A 15,502-nucleotide genomic window follows, 5' to 3' on the forward strand; every position below is an offset into this window, starting at 1 on the left:
ACAGGGCAGGTAGTTTGAAGAGATGGGCAGCTGCTTTCTGCATTATTTGGACCTTCCAGATGGACAACCAGGACTTGAACTGCATTTGGAAGGAAACAGCACGTCCGTGCTATATAGTCTTGATGTAGCTAACACCGCTTGGCAGGGTGCACTCGGCACTTGCTGGAGGCCCCTGAGCTTGACTTCAGTGCATTGTACAATAGCATAGCCAAGACAAAACGTGGAGGAAAATGTGCCTCAAAGAAATGGCTACAGCCATCTACACCTTCACAGATTGCCCAAAGCACTATAAGCCATCAAAGCTGCCTGGGGATCCAGGAAGAGCAACAAAGCTGGTAGGACCCCAAAGCTGCAAACTGCTGCGAACTACAGAAACACCCTTTGTTCCTGGATCTGTGTTTCTCACCCTTTTCAGGTTACTACTAGCTCCTTATTCAAGTAAAGCTCTTTTGCACCCTGTTATCCCATGTGTAACAAAAAAAGTATCAATAGATCCATAGACAAAGAGGGAGTGGATGTGGGTGAATGCATGTGTGCAAGGAGGTGGGAGAAAATGTACCCTGGGCAGATAGTGGCAACTCTTTACCTGAGTGTCTAACACAACTTTCAATGCCTCACAGTATTAACCTGTTCCAACCTGATAGCTAAGAGATGTCATACTAGATCGGGGTGTTAAACTCATTTGGCCCTATGGGCCATGTAAGTGGCATGGGGTCAGTCCAGGGGCTGGATCAGGCCTATGGCCCTCCCCCATCCACATGCCTGATCCAGCACAAGTACCCCCAACCCAGTGCTGACCAGGATGCCGGCCCCAGTGGGTGGTGCAGCTCTGGACCTGGCCCTCGGGTGACATGGATAGTGTAGCCTAGCGCCCACCCCAGCAGGTGATGCGGTTCAGGCCCTGCTCACTGCAGGTCATGGGCTGGGCTTCTCACTGGAGCTGGGTCCCGGGCGGTGCAGCCAGGGACCGGCAGCAAACTGTGGGCAGCTTGCATCCTAGGCACCATGCAGGGGGGTCTGGTCTGGTGCAGCAAAAGGGGCAGAACTGTGGGCCAAATTATAGGGCTCTGTGGGCTAGATTTGGCCCATGGGCCATGTATTTGATACGCTTGCACTAGATGCTTCCCCATGCCAACATGTTACACTGATATCTCATCCAGGTTGTGTTACAACCAGCTCATTTTCAAGCCTTTCACTATTTCTCACCAAGAGGTACCTTGGCTGGAGAAGAAAGAGAGCAATAGTCAGGGTCTTCATGAATAGTCATCATGAATCTTTACCTCCAGGCTTGTGTGACTAAAATCTCATTATTCATTATAACGTAGCACTAATGGGGTGTGGCTTTTTCCCCTGGCTAAATACTTGAGCATAACAGAGGAACAAAATGCTACATTTTAATGCTCTCCCTAAGACAAGGTTGTTACCTACAACACTTTTGTTCGTGTTTTGCAGTAGCATCTCACATCTCTAATCATAATTCAGAGTTCATCTGTACCTTTGCTCCTAAGAATTTATGATCTAAATAAATCTCTTCTTGGGACTTCATCAACCATGCATAGCCAGCAGCAAATTAATGCATGGGCACGTGGGGCCCGGGACCAGAGACCCCTGCCTCCCCCAGGGGCCTCCTGGGGTGCCAGTGATCCCCGCTACCCGCCACTGCGCCGCACTGCATGAAGGGCTCTGCCATGAGCCCTCCAACCTCCCCCTGTTGTCCCAGCCTCCCCACCCCACCATGGCTGGCCCAGTAGCCCCAGCTCTGGCCCTTTAAGAAAAAAACCCCAAAAAACCCTAGGACTCACTGGCTGCTGCAGCAGCCTCGGGGCTTCTGGGAGCTTGTGGAAGAGCCCCCTATGCAGTATGGGGCAGTGGGGGGCAGCAGGGATCACCCTCTGCCGGGCAGGAACTGGTGTGGGGGGCTTTTTTTTTTTTGTTGCTTTTTTTTTTATTTTAAAGGGCTGCAGCTGAGGTAGGTGAGGCAGCCATGGGGGAGGACTTGGGGAGTAAAATGGGGACCCTATTTTTTTGTCTAGGTACTACTGTAATAAGTCAATGGTATGTAAGGGAATAAATACGTTGGTGCTTTAAATGCTTACAACATTTGAACACAACGTTCAGACAGAAGCAGTGAACTTGATAGCTGAACAGATGGAGAAGTCCAAAAGATTTCAAAAAAGGATCAAATAGCCAAACCCTGCCCCTTCGGTGTGGGCTTGTCCCAAAGAGGTGCACTATTCCCCATTGTTTACTACTAGGCAACTGACTTCAGTAGGACCCGGACTCTTGCTCTTTTTAAGTTTTGTCAACTCCAGCAGGAAATCGTCTTCAGTAGGCATCGTTTGATCATAACTGAAGACGTTTTGAAATCTACCTGACATAGGGAAATCCCCCTACCACTTCATGCTGGTGGCTGAATTTTAATAATGACTTAGGAGCACTGGCCCTCAATCTTTAGAAACTGAAGGCACCCCTCAGAAAATGCCAGCTCTTAGCTATCACTTGCTCTATTATTTTTTCATCATCAAACCCCCCCCCCAATTCTTCCGTTGCAAAGAACTCAAAGACCACAATATGTCACAAATATTTCTGACACTGGATTCCTATTTGAAATCTCTGGGTTCATCTTGCATATCATGTGTAAGTATTTGCATACCTAGCGATACTAATACTATGTTGTATCCTGTGGCACCCTTAAAAGGATCCTGCAGCACCCAGGGTGCCATGGTACCCTGCTTGAGAATCACTGGCTTACAACTTCCTCCATGTTACTACTGTAAGCCAATAGTTCTGGGTGTGTGTACACCACTGTGTGCGGGCACCGGATGTGGTATTTTAACAATAAATGGCTTAGTCTGTCTGTCTGTCCATAACACTATTGGAGCACTCTGGTTACTGAAGCAACCAATCAGAGTGCTCCAACAGCGTTATGGATAGGAGATGGCAGCAGCGCAGTGGAGCACCGCACTGACGGAGGGGATGGAGCGGGGAGGGACAAGGCCAGCAGTGTTGTCCTCGCCCCCCCCCCCCCCAGCCCTGCTCCTTGGAGGCAGCGGAGCAGGGATGGAGCAGGGGGGCACAGCCAGCGCTGCTGGCCTCACACCCCGCCCCCTGGCCCTGCTCCTTGGAGGTGGCGGTGGCATGGGGTGCTGGTGGAGGGCATGTCAGGGCAAGGTCCCCTGTCCCCCGTCCCCCCCCCCAGCTCTTGGAAGGCAGTGGCAGTGCGGGGGTGGGGTTAGGGTTAGGGTTAGCCAGCTTCCCCCGCCTCCATCTCCATCCCCACCCCCCCGCCGTAAAATTCACTAGTACAGATACAAATACAATACTGCCAGCTTTAAAAAATTATGCAATCTGTAAATAATAAGAAATAGGGGGCTTTTTAAAAATTCCCTTCTGGTTTGGAGCATTTTAGGCACGTAAGTAAAATTTCTGGCTTGTCTCCAGAATCATGAGTTAAAACATTTTATTTAAAAAATGAAAGCAGAGATTCATTCTTACTCACTGGTTTCCAAGATCTGAGGGTTCATAAAAGACTCATTAGCTGGAAACAGTGCAAGGTGTGTGTGTGGGGGGGGGGATGGGACCCCCCACAGCTATCATGTTGATGGCAAAAGACTGAAAAAAGTGATGATTTTAATATGATTAGAGCACACAAGACCACTGCCAACCAAACCAGAAATGGGACAGACTTGTGACAAAATATACTAGAACCAAATAATGAACAACATTGTACTTTACCAAGTTGCCACTTTCTTGAACACATGGTCTCCATCATCCAAATGGGCAGTGCCGGTTCCAGCATAGCAATGGCCATGTTTGCAAAGCAGATTGAGCCTTAAAGAAGGAAAAACACAGAAATTATTTCACTTGAATACTGAGCAGAAGCCAAATACAGGCGGCCAGCGTTTACAAAAACGTGCTCTTTGTCATAGACCAAATATTGATTGGTATGAAATGGCAGGGAGTGAAAAACCACTCACAACTGATTTCCTATTTATTTCAGTTCTCTAAGAAACTGTACAATAAAGGTTAAGCTATTTTCATAATAGGAGAAAAACAAAGATGTCAGCGAACTCGGTGACATTTAGAAAGTGCAGCAGTTCTGACTTCTATAAAGGATAAGCTCTAACGAGACTGTTTTGGTCTTTACAGCTGTTCTCTGGGGGCAAAATTGTAACCATGTGGCACATGACTCTGACCCCACTCTCTAAGCATCTGAGGATGACTAAGAGGGGACACGGAGATCCAGTTCCTTAAAAATACGTAGGTAAAGAAGTCCCCTGTTTCGGTACCACTGACATTTGCAAAGCTTCTGCTCAGCTGCCACCTATTCCTGCAGGCAACTAAGTACCCTCAATGCCCAAGTTTCTGCCTGTTGGCATTCACAGAGCAGCCTCACTTCTGAAACCACCTCGCTGCTAACTGCCTGCTCTGGGCTCTAGTCAAGCCAGAGGCTCTGAAACAAGGTTATAGGGGAATGCTCCTCTCGCCAGCAATCTCAGAGCATGCCCAAACCCTGGTAGCTGCTAGCCCCCGGTCTGGGAGACCTGGAGGCAGGCCGCAGAGAGGTGAAGGGGCAGCAGAGCAGTTGTGCAAAAAGCAGCCAGAAATATAGGGTGAATTTGAGGGAGCACACTTCTGATTGTAAGGCACACAACTCCAGGCAAGGAGTAAGGGGGAAGCGCCAGCCTCTGGCTCAGCAGCGCTATGGGGCAGCTTGACCGCTTTGGCATCTAATCCCCTTCTCGCCCCGCCACTCTCCTCAGTGATTTCTTTCCAGTTTGCTTAGGCAGCTCCCTTGCTCAGCTGGCCGTGTGCTGAAAATTGCTCACTTGCATGCCCTAACCCTCTCCATGTATTGTGTGGGCAGTCTGGCCCCTTCGCTGGAGGCCGAGAATTGCACCAGGCAGCAGGCTGACTAGTTTAGTTGGCACAGTGCTGTGCAGAGAGATGCCTTTTGAAGACCTGGGGCTAAGTGTCCTTACTGCCATGCCAGTTCACTGGGAGGTGACAGGTTCCCACAGTTAGCTGGCAGCCAGAAGACAACCATAACCCTTTCAGTAGAAGGGACCTGTTGCTCTGCCAGAAGGAAGGAACCCTGCCTCGAGGGCAAAGATTGCATATTTAGCAGTCCTGCCAGAAAAGAGATTCTGTATATTTTTTCTTAATATAAACCCTAGGGGCCTATGTTGGTCTAATCAGCTCCTTGTAGCAGCAAGCTTCACCAGCCCAGCAAGAGAAGGAGAGGGTCCCAGATCAATGGAGGATTTTGGAAGGAAGCAGAGAATTGGTTGTTATGGATTCCCTGCACCTCTGGATATTTCTAGCCTGGTGATGATGTTCTCCTCCAGACCAAACAAATATTTCTAGCCTGGGGCAGAATCATTATCTGCATCTTTACCACATTTCTTGTGGTGTGTTTTGGGTTTAAAACTAGGGTTAGTACATTGTGGAAGAGATATAGTATTACTACTGATTCTCTGAGTGGATGAGCCTGTTCCAGTCTTCCAGAGAACTTGGAGAAGGCAGGGCAGAAGGGCATAATCCACTATAAAATGAATTCCCAGGAAGTTTGGAAACCATCAGTGTAACCAACACCCTAAGCCACACAGGCCTCACACCTTTTCTTTCTAGTACTTCTAGTGCCCTCTTGGACTAACGTTAAAGAACAGTCACATGTTTCTCTATAACTGTTTACCATTGAATTTATTACTTTTTAATATTCGAGTCCAACTTGTCTTAGAACAGAAATGTATTTCTTCTGGAATAAGTTTTCCATGTTGCAGTTCAGCACTGTATAAGCACCGTTGTCATTCTTCATTTGAAAATGCCAAGATGTATTAGACTATGCCTCTAAGATCCCCTAAAACCAACTTGAAGACCCACTCCCCCCTTCCTGGGGCAAGAAGCAACAGCTCATCAATGCTCTGCAAATAAAGATGAACTGTTAACCTTTCCAATATAGTCTGTGTTACTGGAGCAGTTCCAATTAAATACCTCAGAGGTGCCCTGCCCCAAACCAGAAACCAGCTGAGCTTGAAAGAACTCATCGATGCAGGAAAACCATTTCAGGCCAAATGAAGTCCAGCTCTAGGAAGAAGTGCTATTTTTACTTAATGATGGGCTCAGGCAGCAAAACTTTCACGCAGCTCATCCCAAACTTTGTTACAAAGACACACGCACATGGATTGCATTGATTTCCTGTGAGCACAGGACTCAAAATGTCACCAGGATTTGCCACGACGCAGCGACTGTAACAATCTTGTAATTGTTCCTTGGCAGTGCTGCCTCCCAGCCCTAGTCTCAGCCCAAGCATCTAGGATATAGTCCAAAGGGATAATAGAAGAATGAGAGTTTCTGCCTTTGCTAGACCTGGTATTTACTTATATGCCACCTACCACACCATCCCCAGGAGGCAGATAACTAGGTTTTGTCATGTCTGTCTGGCGAAATCTTTTGTGAAAAGAAATCCATATTTCTAGTAAATAAATGCCTCATAATTATAGCAATAATCAGACTTGCAAAGGCTCTAAAATGACGTGAAGATTTCAGGCTGCTCCTTCCAGCTGAGGCACGAGGGCAGAATGATTGAAGCATTTAATTGTGGTTCAGGCAGTTAAGCTGATCCCTGCTTTAGGCTTATGTGAGAAGCTTCCCTGAATTGATCCAGCTGTAAGTGGGTACCTCGTTATGCTGGCTTGGTAGTCACAAGTGGCTGGAGATGATGCTGGCCACATCATTCTCTTGGGGCGTGTGTAGATGAAACAGGGACCTTAAGTTGAAGCGGTGGGTTTTAAAAAAGATCAGGCTCGCTGCTTTTCTTGGGCGGAGCCTGCCTTCCCGGGCTGCTGCCAGGCTGCCTGCAGGGCTTCCTGCAGAGCCGCACGGAGCCCGGTGCTTTGCTCCGCGGCTGTAGGGGCAGCAAACTAAAACTCCTTGGATGCATTTTAGTTTGCTGCACCCCAAGTCATTTAAGGCACATTACGCCAACGAATTTCCTACAGCGGCTGAAATTAATGCGCAATACATCATCAAGGTGTGCAAACACCGACACCGTTAAAGCAGTGCAAAAGCATTTGGCCCACTTTAATGTGTCGTGCACACATGCCTCTCTGTGCCACTGGCTACAGAAATGGTGTGCAATAATCCTACTAGCTTCATGGGCCTTGGGAGGACCTTTGACTTTGAACCTCTAATTGGACCTTGGCTCTTCAAGGATGAGAAAAATCAAATAGAGAGGAGCTGGGTACATTCCTGTTGGAGACTATTAATGTTTTCCTAAAAGGAAGGAAGGTACCAGCTTCCCTCAGGTGAAAAGTTATTCGACCGCCTACTCCAGAAGCCAGTAGTCCTCAAAGGCTCAATGTCTAGTTGGGAGGAGGTAGCAAGTGGGGTTCCCAGGGATCTCTCCTGGCTCCAGTACAGATCTTCCTTAATGATTTGGACACCGGGACTGAATGGACACTTAGCAAATTTGTGGATGACATCAAATTGGACTGAGTTGCAGACACTCCGGAGGGCAGTGGTAGGATCCAGAATGACGTGGATAGACTGGAAAAATGGGTCATAAACAGTGACATGAGGTTTAACAAGGACAAATGCAAAATCCTGCACTTGGGACCGAATAATTGCATGCACAAATATAGACTAAGGAATCAGTGGCTAAGCTGCGGTACTAGAGAGAAGTACCTAGGGGGCGGGGGGAGAGGGGGTCAGTAGTTTATAAGCAGTACATGAGCTAGCAGTATGATCTTGGCAGAAAAAAAATGCCATCAGCACACTAGGTAGTAATAATGGGTGTGTCACTTGCAAATCTAGGGGAGTGGTTCTTCCACTCAATTCAGCGCTGGTGAGGCCTCTCACCTGGAGTACTGTCTGGTTTTGGATCCCATACTTCAAGAAGGATGTGGACAGATTGTAAAGTGTTCAGTGCAGACCAGCAAAAATGGTTAGGGGCCTTGGAGGCAAGACCTATGAGAAAAGGCTGAGAGAACTAGGGTTATTTAGTCTGGAGAAGAGAAGACCTAGGGGGAATTTGCAAACAATTTTCAAATACCTGAAAGGTGATTATGAAAAAGATGGGAGGGGGTTTTCTCCATAACTATATGGGACAGGACTAGGAGCAATGGTCTCAAGCTGCAGCAGCAGAAATTTAGGTTGGAGATGAGGAGGAACTTTCTGACTATGAAGGTGGTCAAGCACTGGAACAGGCTACCGAAGAAATTGTGGGATCTCCATCCTTGGAAATTTTCAAGAGCAGGTTGGACAGACACTTGGCTGGGATTGTTTCTTTGGGATGATCCGGCCTTGAGCAGGGGGCTAAACTGGAAGATCTCACGGGCCACGTCCAGATGTGCGTGGATGTTTGGTTCCCTGGGGACAAGTAGTGGTGGTGCACCTTGTGCGGCTGCTAGTTGTCCCAGGGGAATGCCTGTGCCATGCATGCTCTGGCACATGGCCAGTTACCCCAGATGGGGTATGGGAGGCTGAGACCAGCACTGGGCTGGTTCCAGCAGCCTTACCTGGGGCCCTGGGGGCCTCCTGAGGCTGCAGCAGCGGTGATCCTGCTGCACAGAGCCTGGCCAGCAGTACAGTATGGCTCCAGCCAGCCAGGCTCCAGTTTTGGGCAGCACATACTGCTGCCACATGCACAATGCTGACTTTTTTCTCCATGGGGTTTTTTTTTTGACCCCTGGATATCAAGTTTTATAATAATCAGTTGGCAAATAAAGGAGATGTGGGAAAATAACTCTCTAAATATGGACATTTTCATTCTAATATGACAAAAATATCCATACATTGGATTATTTTTATCATATGGGGCCTCTTAAACTGGACATAGTTTAGCATGTCATAATCTGGCACGGGACTGCAGTCTGTTACCATCGCGTATTCTATGTATTGTGTGCAAGGCACTGAAGGAAGTACTCAGGTAGTTTTGGCCTGCAGTGTTACCAGTTTCATGCTTTTCTTTCATCAAATCCTAATGGATTTGTCCCTGCCTGATCCCTGAATAAAACGGGGACTTACATGAGACTAAACTGGTTGAGGCTTAATCCAAAAAACATGGAGATATTGGTTAAAAGAAAGATAGCAAAGATGCTATCTAGCCAACCTACATGCCAGCCCACACCAGGGTATTTCTGAGTCCCCCATTGCTTCTAAAGTCTCAGGATGATTTGGCGACAAGATTTTTTTTTTCCATTTTCATTTGGTATAACAGTTGTGACTATTTCTTTCTGAGATGTAGCTCAGTAAAGATATCTGCCTTTCTCGCTTCCTGCAATTTACTCTTGCAACGTATTCAGAAAACAGACTTGAAAGTCGTTCAACAGCCGGCACTGAATTAGAACGCTACACGCCAACTTGGTTAGCAAGGCTGGCCACGAGGACCATAGCGAGCTAGTGCTCCAGTGACGGCACTGGCCTACGTGCCGTGATAGTCATTACAATGAACCCATCAGCGACAAGGAATAAGAGTGCAGCGTGCAGTGTGCAAGAGAACATAGCGAGGGTGGGAGAAAATCTTTCCAAATTAGAACTGAAGCTTAAGCTTGTATTTTTATTTTTTATATTTGTAACAACCTTAGTCTAAGCTGGATGCAAGCCAGGTTGCAAGAAGTGCCTCTTGGAGATCTTGAGAGGTAATTTCATAGATTCTCTTTATACTGATGACCCAAACTAGGTGGAAAAATGCACGTGCCTTTGAAAACACAGCAAGCAATTGAGTCAAGTATTTGATTCCCGCATACCTGATGTGCAATTTGAACCATAGCTATGAAACTAACGTCTCCAAATGCAATAAGGACAACTTCTAAAAAAAAACGCTGGTTCATTTATGATGATGGGAACAGCTATGGGCACTAAAATGGCCTCACAGTACGCCAACCTTTTTATGAGCCACCTGGAAGAAGACTTCCTCAAGAACTGCACCATCAAACCCTTGCTATACTTAAGATACATCGATGACATCTTCATCATTTGGACTGAAAACCTACAATCTCTGATTGAGTTCCATCAGAAATTCAACAATCACCATCCCTCCATCCGACTTTCTTTAGAATACTCCAGCACCAGCATCTCCTTTTTAGACACAATGATCAGTATCCGGAAGGGTAAAATACAGACCACAGTATACAAGAAACCCACAGACCAACATACGTATCTGCACAGAACCAGCAATCACCCGAAACACACCAAAAAAACTGTGATATACAGCCAAGCCCTCAGATACCACCGCATCCGTACTGAAGAGCACACCCAGGATTGCCACCTCACCAATCTTAAAAAGACTTTCACCCAGCAAGGACACTCCTCCAGAGAGGTAGATCGCACGTTTGAAAGAGCCACCTGGATACCACGTGAAGAACTGCTGCAGTACAGAAGAAACCCCCCACAAATCGCACACCGCTGGTTATGACCTATCACCCCTCCCTTGAACCTGTATGGAAAATTCTCAAAAAATTGCAACCCGTACTAGACAGAGACCCTATTCTTAAAAGGATCTTCCCAGACCCCCCCATCCTAGCCTTCAAACAAGCACCGAACCTCGCTAACCTCATCACCAGAAGCAAACTTCCTCAAGCCCAGAACACACCAAAAGGATCCAGACCGAATGCCCTGATGGAAGATATGTAGGAGAGACCAGACAACAACTGCGCACCAGAACGAACGCACACCGAAAATCCATCAAAGACAGAAACACCCAATTAGCGGTGGGGGCACATTTCTCACAAGAGGGCCACTCTCTCTCCAATCTCTCAGTCCTGATCCTCAAGGGAAACTTACACAACACTGCCCAGAGACGAGCCTATGAACTCCATTTCATCAGCCTGCTGGGTACTAAAAATCATGGACTAAACATAGACATCGGATTTTTGAGACATTATAATCTGCCTGGCAACTGACTCCCCAGCCCAGCCCAGCCCCTGGCTTCTTTACTTTTCATTCCATCCAGGAAGAGCACACACCCACTGCTGCAGCTTCCTGAGCCTGACGAAGGGTTTTTGAACCCGAAAGCTCGCTTAATAACTTGTCTCCAACTATTTGGGTTGGTCTAATAAAAGATATCGAATTCACCCAAGGAACCTTGTCTGCCTTTGATGTGGTAGGAAAGCCTGCAGATGGTGCATTGGTAGGAAAGACAAGAGGTTAAACTTCTTGCTGTTCTACATCTGCTGTACTGGAGTTTTAAGAGAAGGGAGAATGGATGCAAAAGCTGAACTGCATGATAATGTGACACAAAATGGAGACCAAAAGATTCAATCTCTGCTCCTGTGTGAAGAGATAAGAAATAGCAGCTTCTCAGCCCCGACTTTGCAGTGACAGACTTTTTAGACTCAAAGCATCCCTCAGAAAATGCCAGCTCTTGACTTGCTTTATTAGCTTCTGTAGTCGAAAATTGAATGCAAGTCTTCTGTTGCAAAGGACTCGGAAAGACACAGCAGGTCAGAATGTTTTTGACACTGTGGTTTCCTATTTGAAAACTCTGGGTTTATCTTGTGACTTGTGTAGGTGTTTGCACATGTAACAGTGCTAATATTTTGCAGTACCCTGTGGCACCGTTAAAAGGATCTCGTGGCACACTAGCTGAGAAGGACCACACTGCTCTCAGGTCTAATCATACACCTTTGCAAAATCCAATTTAAACCCATTTCTCTGGCTCAAATATCCTGGGAATTCCTCCCTTGCAGTTACTCAGCTACACTTTTGATCTTGCCTTAACTAACAGTCCCACGGTCCATGTACCAATGTGGAGCAGCCGGCTGCATGCCTCACTAGTGCAGAACCCGTCAATCCCTTCCCATCGGGATCAACAAATGTTAACAAACCAGCATTTCCAAATTTGCTATTCAGGTACAACAGGGGTGGGCAAAATACAGCCCGCAGCCCTGCCCAGCCCAGGCACAGAGGGCAGCCCAAAACGTGGCACGTGCAGCCACACTTCATTTCCTGGCAGAGGTGGCTCCCTCTGGCTGCTAATGCCAGATCCAGCCCCAGTGTCCGGGCATCCGAGCCCATCTGCCCTGCACCCACCGCCAGAGATGGGACCTCTGCAAGCCAGCAGAGAGTGGCTCCCAGGAGTGAGATGGATAGGCAGGGCTGGGGAGACCCCAGGATGTTGGGACGGCGACAGCACAGGGCTGATCTGCTCTCTTGCACCCCCCTGCCAGCAGAACCTGCACCCGTCGCAGGGCATGTGGGCTGCTGATCATAGCTCGGCCCCAGCTCATGCAGTCACCACCCCATGACCCTGCCCTGTGATCCCAGCCTCTCCTGCTTGTCCCATTCCTGAACATCACTCCTTGCGTGCCTCCAATCTGCTCCCTGCATCCCACACAGGAAATTTTGGTGAGTTGTTGCATGGAGAGGAGGGGACAGGGAGGGTGTGCTGACCTGGCCCACAACAGCTCAACAATACTCCCTGTGTGGCTCACAGGCCCAAATAATTGCCCATCCCTGAGTTACACTATGCTTCTCTTGATGTTGGACATGTTACGCTTGCAAGAAGTGTGTATTTCCATGAGTCTAATTATTCTAGGTGGTTTTTGGTTTTTTTTCCTGTGATTTTTTTTTTTTTTCCAGATAAGTAATGCACACTTCATACTGTCCTTCATCAGTCCGCATAAACCAAAAAATCTTAACTCTTTGGGAAGTCTCCCATCGGGTCTGAATCCTAATTTCTCATCTCAAGTCCATCTCTGCTTAAGTGAATGATCTGTTCATTTGAAATCTGTTTTAAAGGAACACTGTAAATTATTGAGATCCAGGTGTAAGAGAGCTGTCTGCTGGCCTGAGAAGAGCTGGAATGAGGCAGGCTGAGATTCCAGGCACATCAGAAAGAAGCAGTCAGAATAAAATGGTAAAATATATAGTACCTGCCGCAATAATGATATATGGATCCTTCAAGAGGGTCAGTAGTGGTGTTCCTTTCTGACTCTGTTGAAACAGATTAAAAAGATAAGGATTAGTAAAAGCAAACTACTACCTATTTCATAAAGTGTCTTATGGCAGTACTTACTTCTGGTTGTGTTCTGGATGGCTGTAGAACAAATAACTGAATAGCTGTAAAACAAAAATCAATACTGTAGCTTTGAGTCAAGCTAGCTGGTGTACTATTGCAATATAAAATGGAATCAGGATTCGGGTTTACTAACCTCCATCTAACACAGCTAATGCTGCCAACACAAGAAAAGGTGCACTCCTTCCCACAAACTCATACATCACACTCCCAAAAGGTGGACCCACTATAGGAGAAAAAGCAAAACATTCATAATGTCACTTTTTAGGTTTCAAATAACTTTTGCGGGGCCTGAACCAGCTACCATGGACAGCCCAAGGCAAAACTCCTATCTGTCTTATCAGTCACAAGTTCAAAGAATGAAAGTTTTACTGCAATTTGAGAGTATTTGGGGGAGGGGGGGCTCCACAAGTGGGAGGGAGTGTATTGTTATTACCTGGCCTCCCAACCCTTGCTCAAATAGAGACACAATAAGCATGGGCCAAATCCTGCCTTCTTTACTCACACAATCAGGGCCTTCAGTGTCATTCACATTGCTTGCCAAAGTTAGGAAAGCAGGATATCTGCCCTATTCAAGCAAGTTGGCAATCTGACAAAGGATGGATGTAGTGCTCATGAGGATGGATGTAGCATGGCTATTACTAAGTTAAAGCTTCCTCACAGTCACTGACTTAAATTGGAAAGGGTTGGGGCCAAACCTTTAGGAGGCCTATTTTCATTTCTGGGATTTAAAAATGTTGTGGGTGAGAACATAGCCTCTAGTGCTTGTAAAAGCCTTTGAAGTTAGAAATACTACCTTGTACCACCAAATACCAGTTATGAAACTGCAAAAGAACAATTATATTGCTGAATGTTAATCAACAGACTCCACCACATAGTTAGGAAGAGGGAAATATTGGTGTCAGAGGTTTGATATGACTCTGAAAATCAGAAGGTTTGCCTACTGTTAGCTAAATGTATAAGTATAAAAAATATATTTTAACTTTGTTAAGACTATTTGAGTGTGCCCTGTTATTCTAATCTGGAGACAGGACGACAAAACTTGATTGGACAGAAGGGAGCTATACTATGAAATCTTCTGCAGCTTCCAAACCTCACAAAAGTACATTTTGAGTCCATGAATATTACATTTTGCTTACCTAAAACTCCCATAGCAAGGCCTCCCAGTGCAATCCCCATTGCATTCCCTCTCTCTTCATCATCTGTATAAACACTGGCCAGCATGCCCATGCCTTAAATTAAACAAAACACCCAAAAAAATAGGCAGTTATAATATAAGCCATTTTTACCCAAATCCAAGATGACTTTGAATCTAAGATGACCCTGTTCCCAAAATTAGATTCTAGACATGAAAAATTATAAATTTGTTATAATTGTCCATGACCAGAATTTAATTATTGGAGGGTCATCTTCAGTTTTCGGCAGGAAAGTTGTAGCAGGGGGGCAAGCGGTGGGGAAATGAGAGTTGGGGGCAGGCAGATGGGAAAGCCAAGGCAAGGGTGGGAGCAGGCAGGGGGAAAGAAAGTGTGAGAAGGAAGGCAAGGGGAAAGCAGGCAGCCTGTCTCCCATTGCTTGCCCCCTGGTGCCTGCCTCCCCGCCACCACTTCCCCACCCCTTGCCTCCCTGCCTTTCTCCCCCTTCCTCTGCTTTTCTCCGCTGATCTGGGCACAGGGGGAGCCCCAGAGCTGCTCCTGCCCCACCCTGCAAGGAGCAGCTGTGCAGGGCAGGATTGGCTCTGGAGCTCCCCTTTGCCTGCTGTACTGAGTCAGACCACCCCAGCTAGGAGCTGTGAGGAGCTGCTCCCCAAGGAGCCCAGCTGACTGGAGACCACAGCAGCAACATGCAGATTCCTCCTTCCCTGCTTGGCTCCCTGCGAGCAAGGGAAACAGGAGGGGAGAGGGCAAGGGGAACGGATAGGGACCAGGAGCAGGGAGCAGACGCTGGAAACAGGAATCCTCATGCTATTGATGCTGCCCCTGGTCTAGCTGGGCTCTCTGCATGGGTGCTTCTCCCAGCTCCCAGGTGTGATGCTTGATGCTAAGACAAGGCTTTTTTTTCTCCATGATTGGGGAGGGGGCACACCGCATCTTGGAATTGAGTAAATACAGTAATTTATTTTCATCATACTTCAACCCTACTGACTATTAGAGAAACATGACATATGGCTGTGGGTATCCCTTCCTGAGCCATCCTCTCCAGCTTCCTAGTTCCATCTCTTCTCCACCTCTGGCTCTTCATCCCAATCAATCTTCTTCCCCACCCAGCTATCCTCTCCACTGTTAGGGTTCCTCATTCTCATCTCATGCACCTAGGGAGAAAAAATGTCCAGCACACCTACTGCCTAGGAAATGACCTGCTGGGTGGCACGGAAGCGGAAAGGGATCTTGGAGTCCTAGTGGACTCCAAGATGAACATGAGTCGGCAGTGTGACGAAGCCATCAGAAAAGCTAATGGCACTTTATCGTGCATCAGCAGATGCATGAC

At 47.1% G+C, this 15,502-nt stretch overlaps 1 protein-coding gene across 1 annotated transcript in view; it reads right to left on the minus strand.

The window, feature by feature from the left end:
- SLC18A2 (solute carrier family 18 member A2) overlaps window positions 1–15,502 on the minus strand; it is a 41,293-nt gene that overhangs the window by 11,771 nt on the left and 14,020 nt on the right. The window contains exons 5-9 of the mRNA XM_006020568.3: window positions 14,158–14,250; window positions 13,155–13,244; window positions 13,019–13,062; window positions 12,876–12,936; window positions 3,736–3,831 (exon numbers count right to left, since the gene is read on the minus strand). Of these exons, the coding sequence (XP_006020630.2) occupies window positions 3,736–3,831; window positions 12,876–12,936; window positions 13,019–13,062; window positions 13,155–13,244; window positions 14,158–14,250 (384 nt within the window). The remainder of the gene's footprint in view (window positions 1–3,735; window positions 3,832–12,875; window positions 12,937–13,018; window positions 13,063–13,154; window positions 13,245–14,157; window positions 14,251–15,502) is intronic.

The sequence above is a fragment of the Alligator sinensis genome, unplaced genomic scaffold (assembly GCF_000455745.1).
Source record: "Alligator sinensis unplaced genomic scaffold, ASM45574v1 scaffold527_1, whole genome shotgun sequence".
Taxonomy (NCBI): Eukaryota; Metazoa; Chordata; order Crocodylia; family Alligatoridae; genus Alligator; species Alligator sinensis.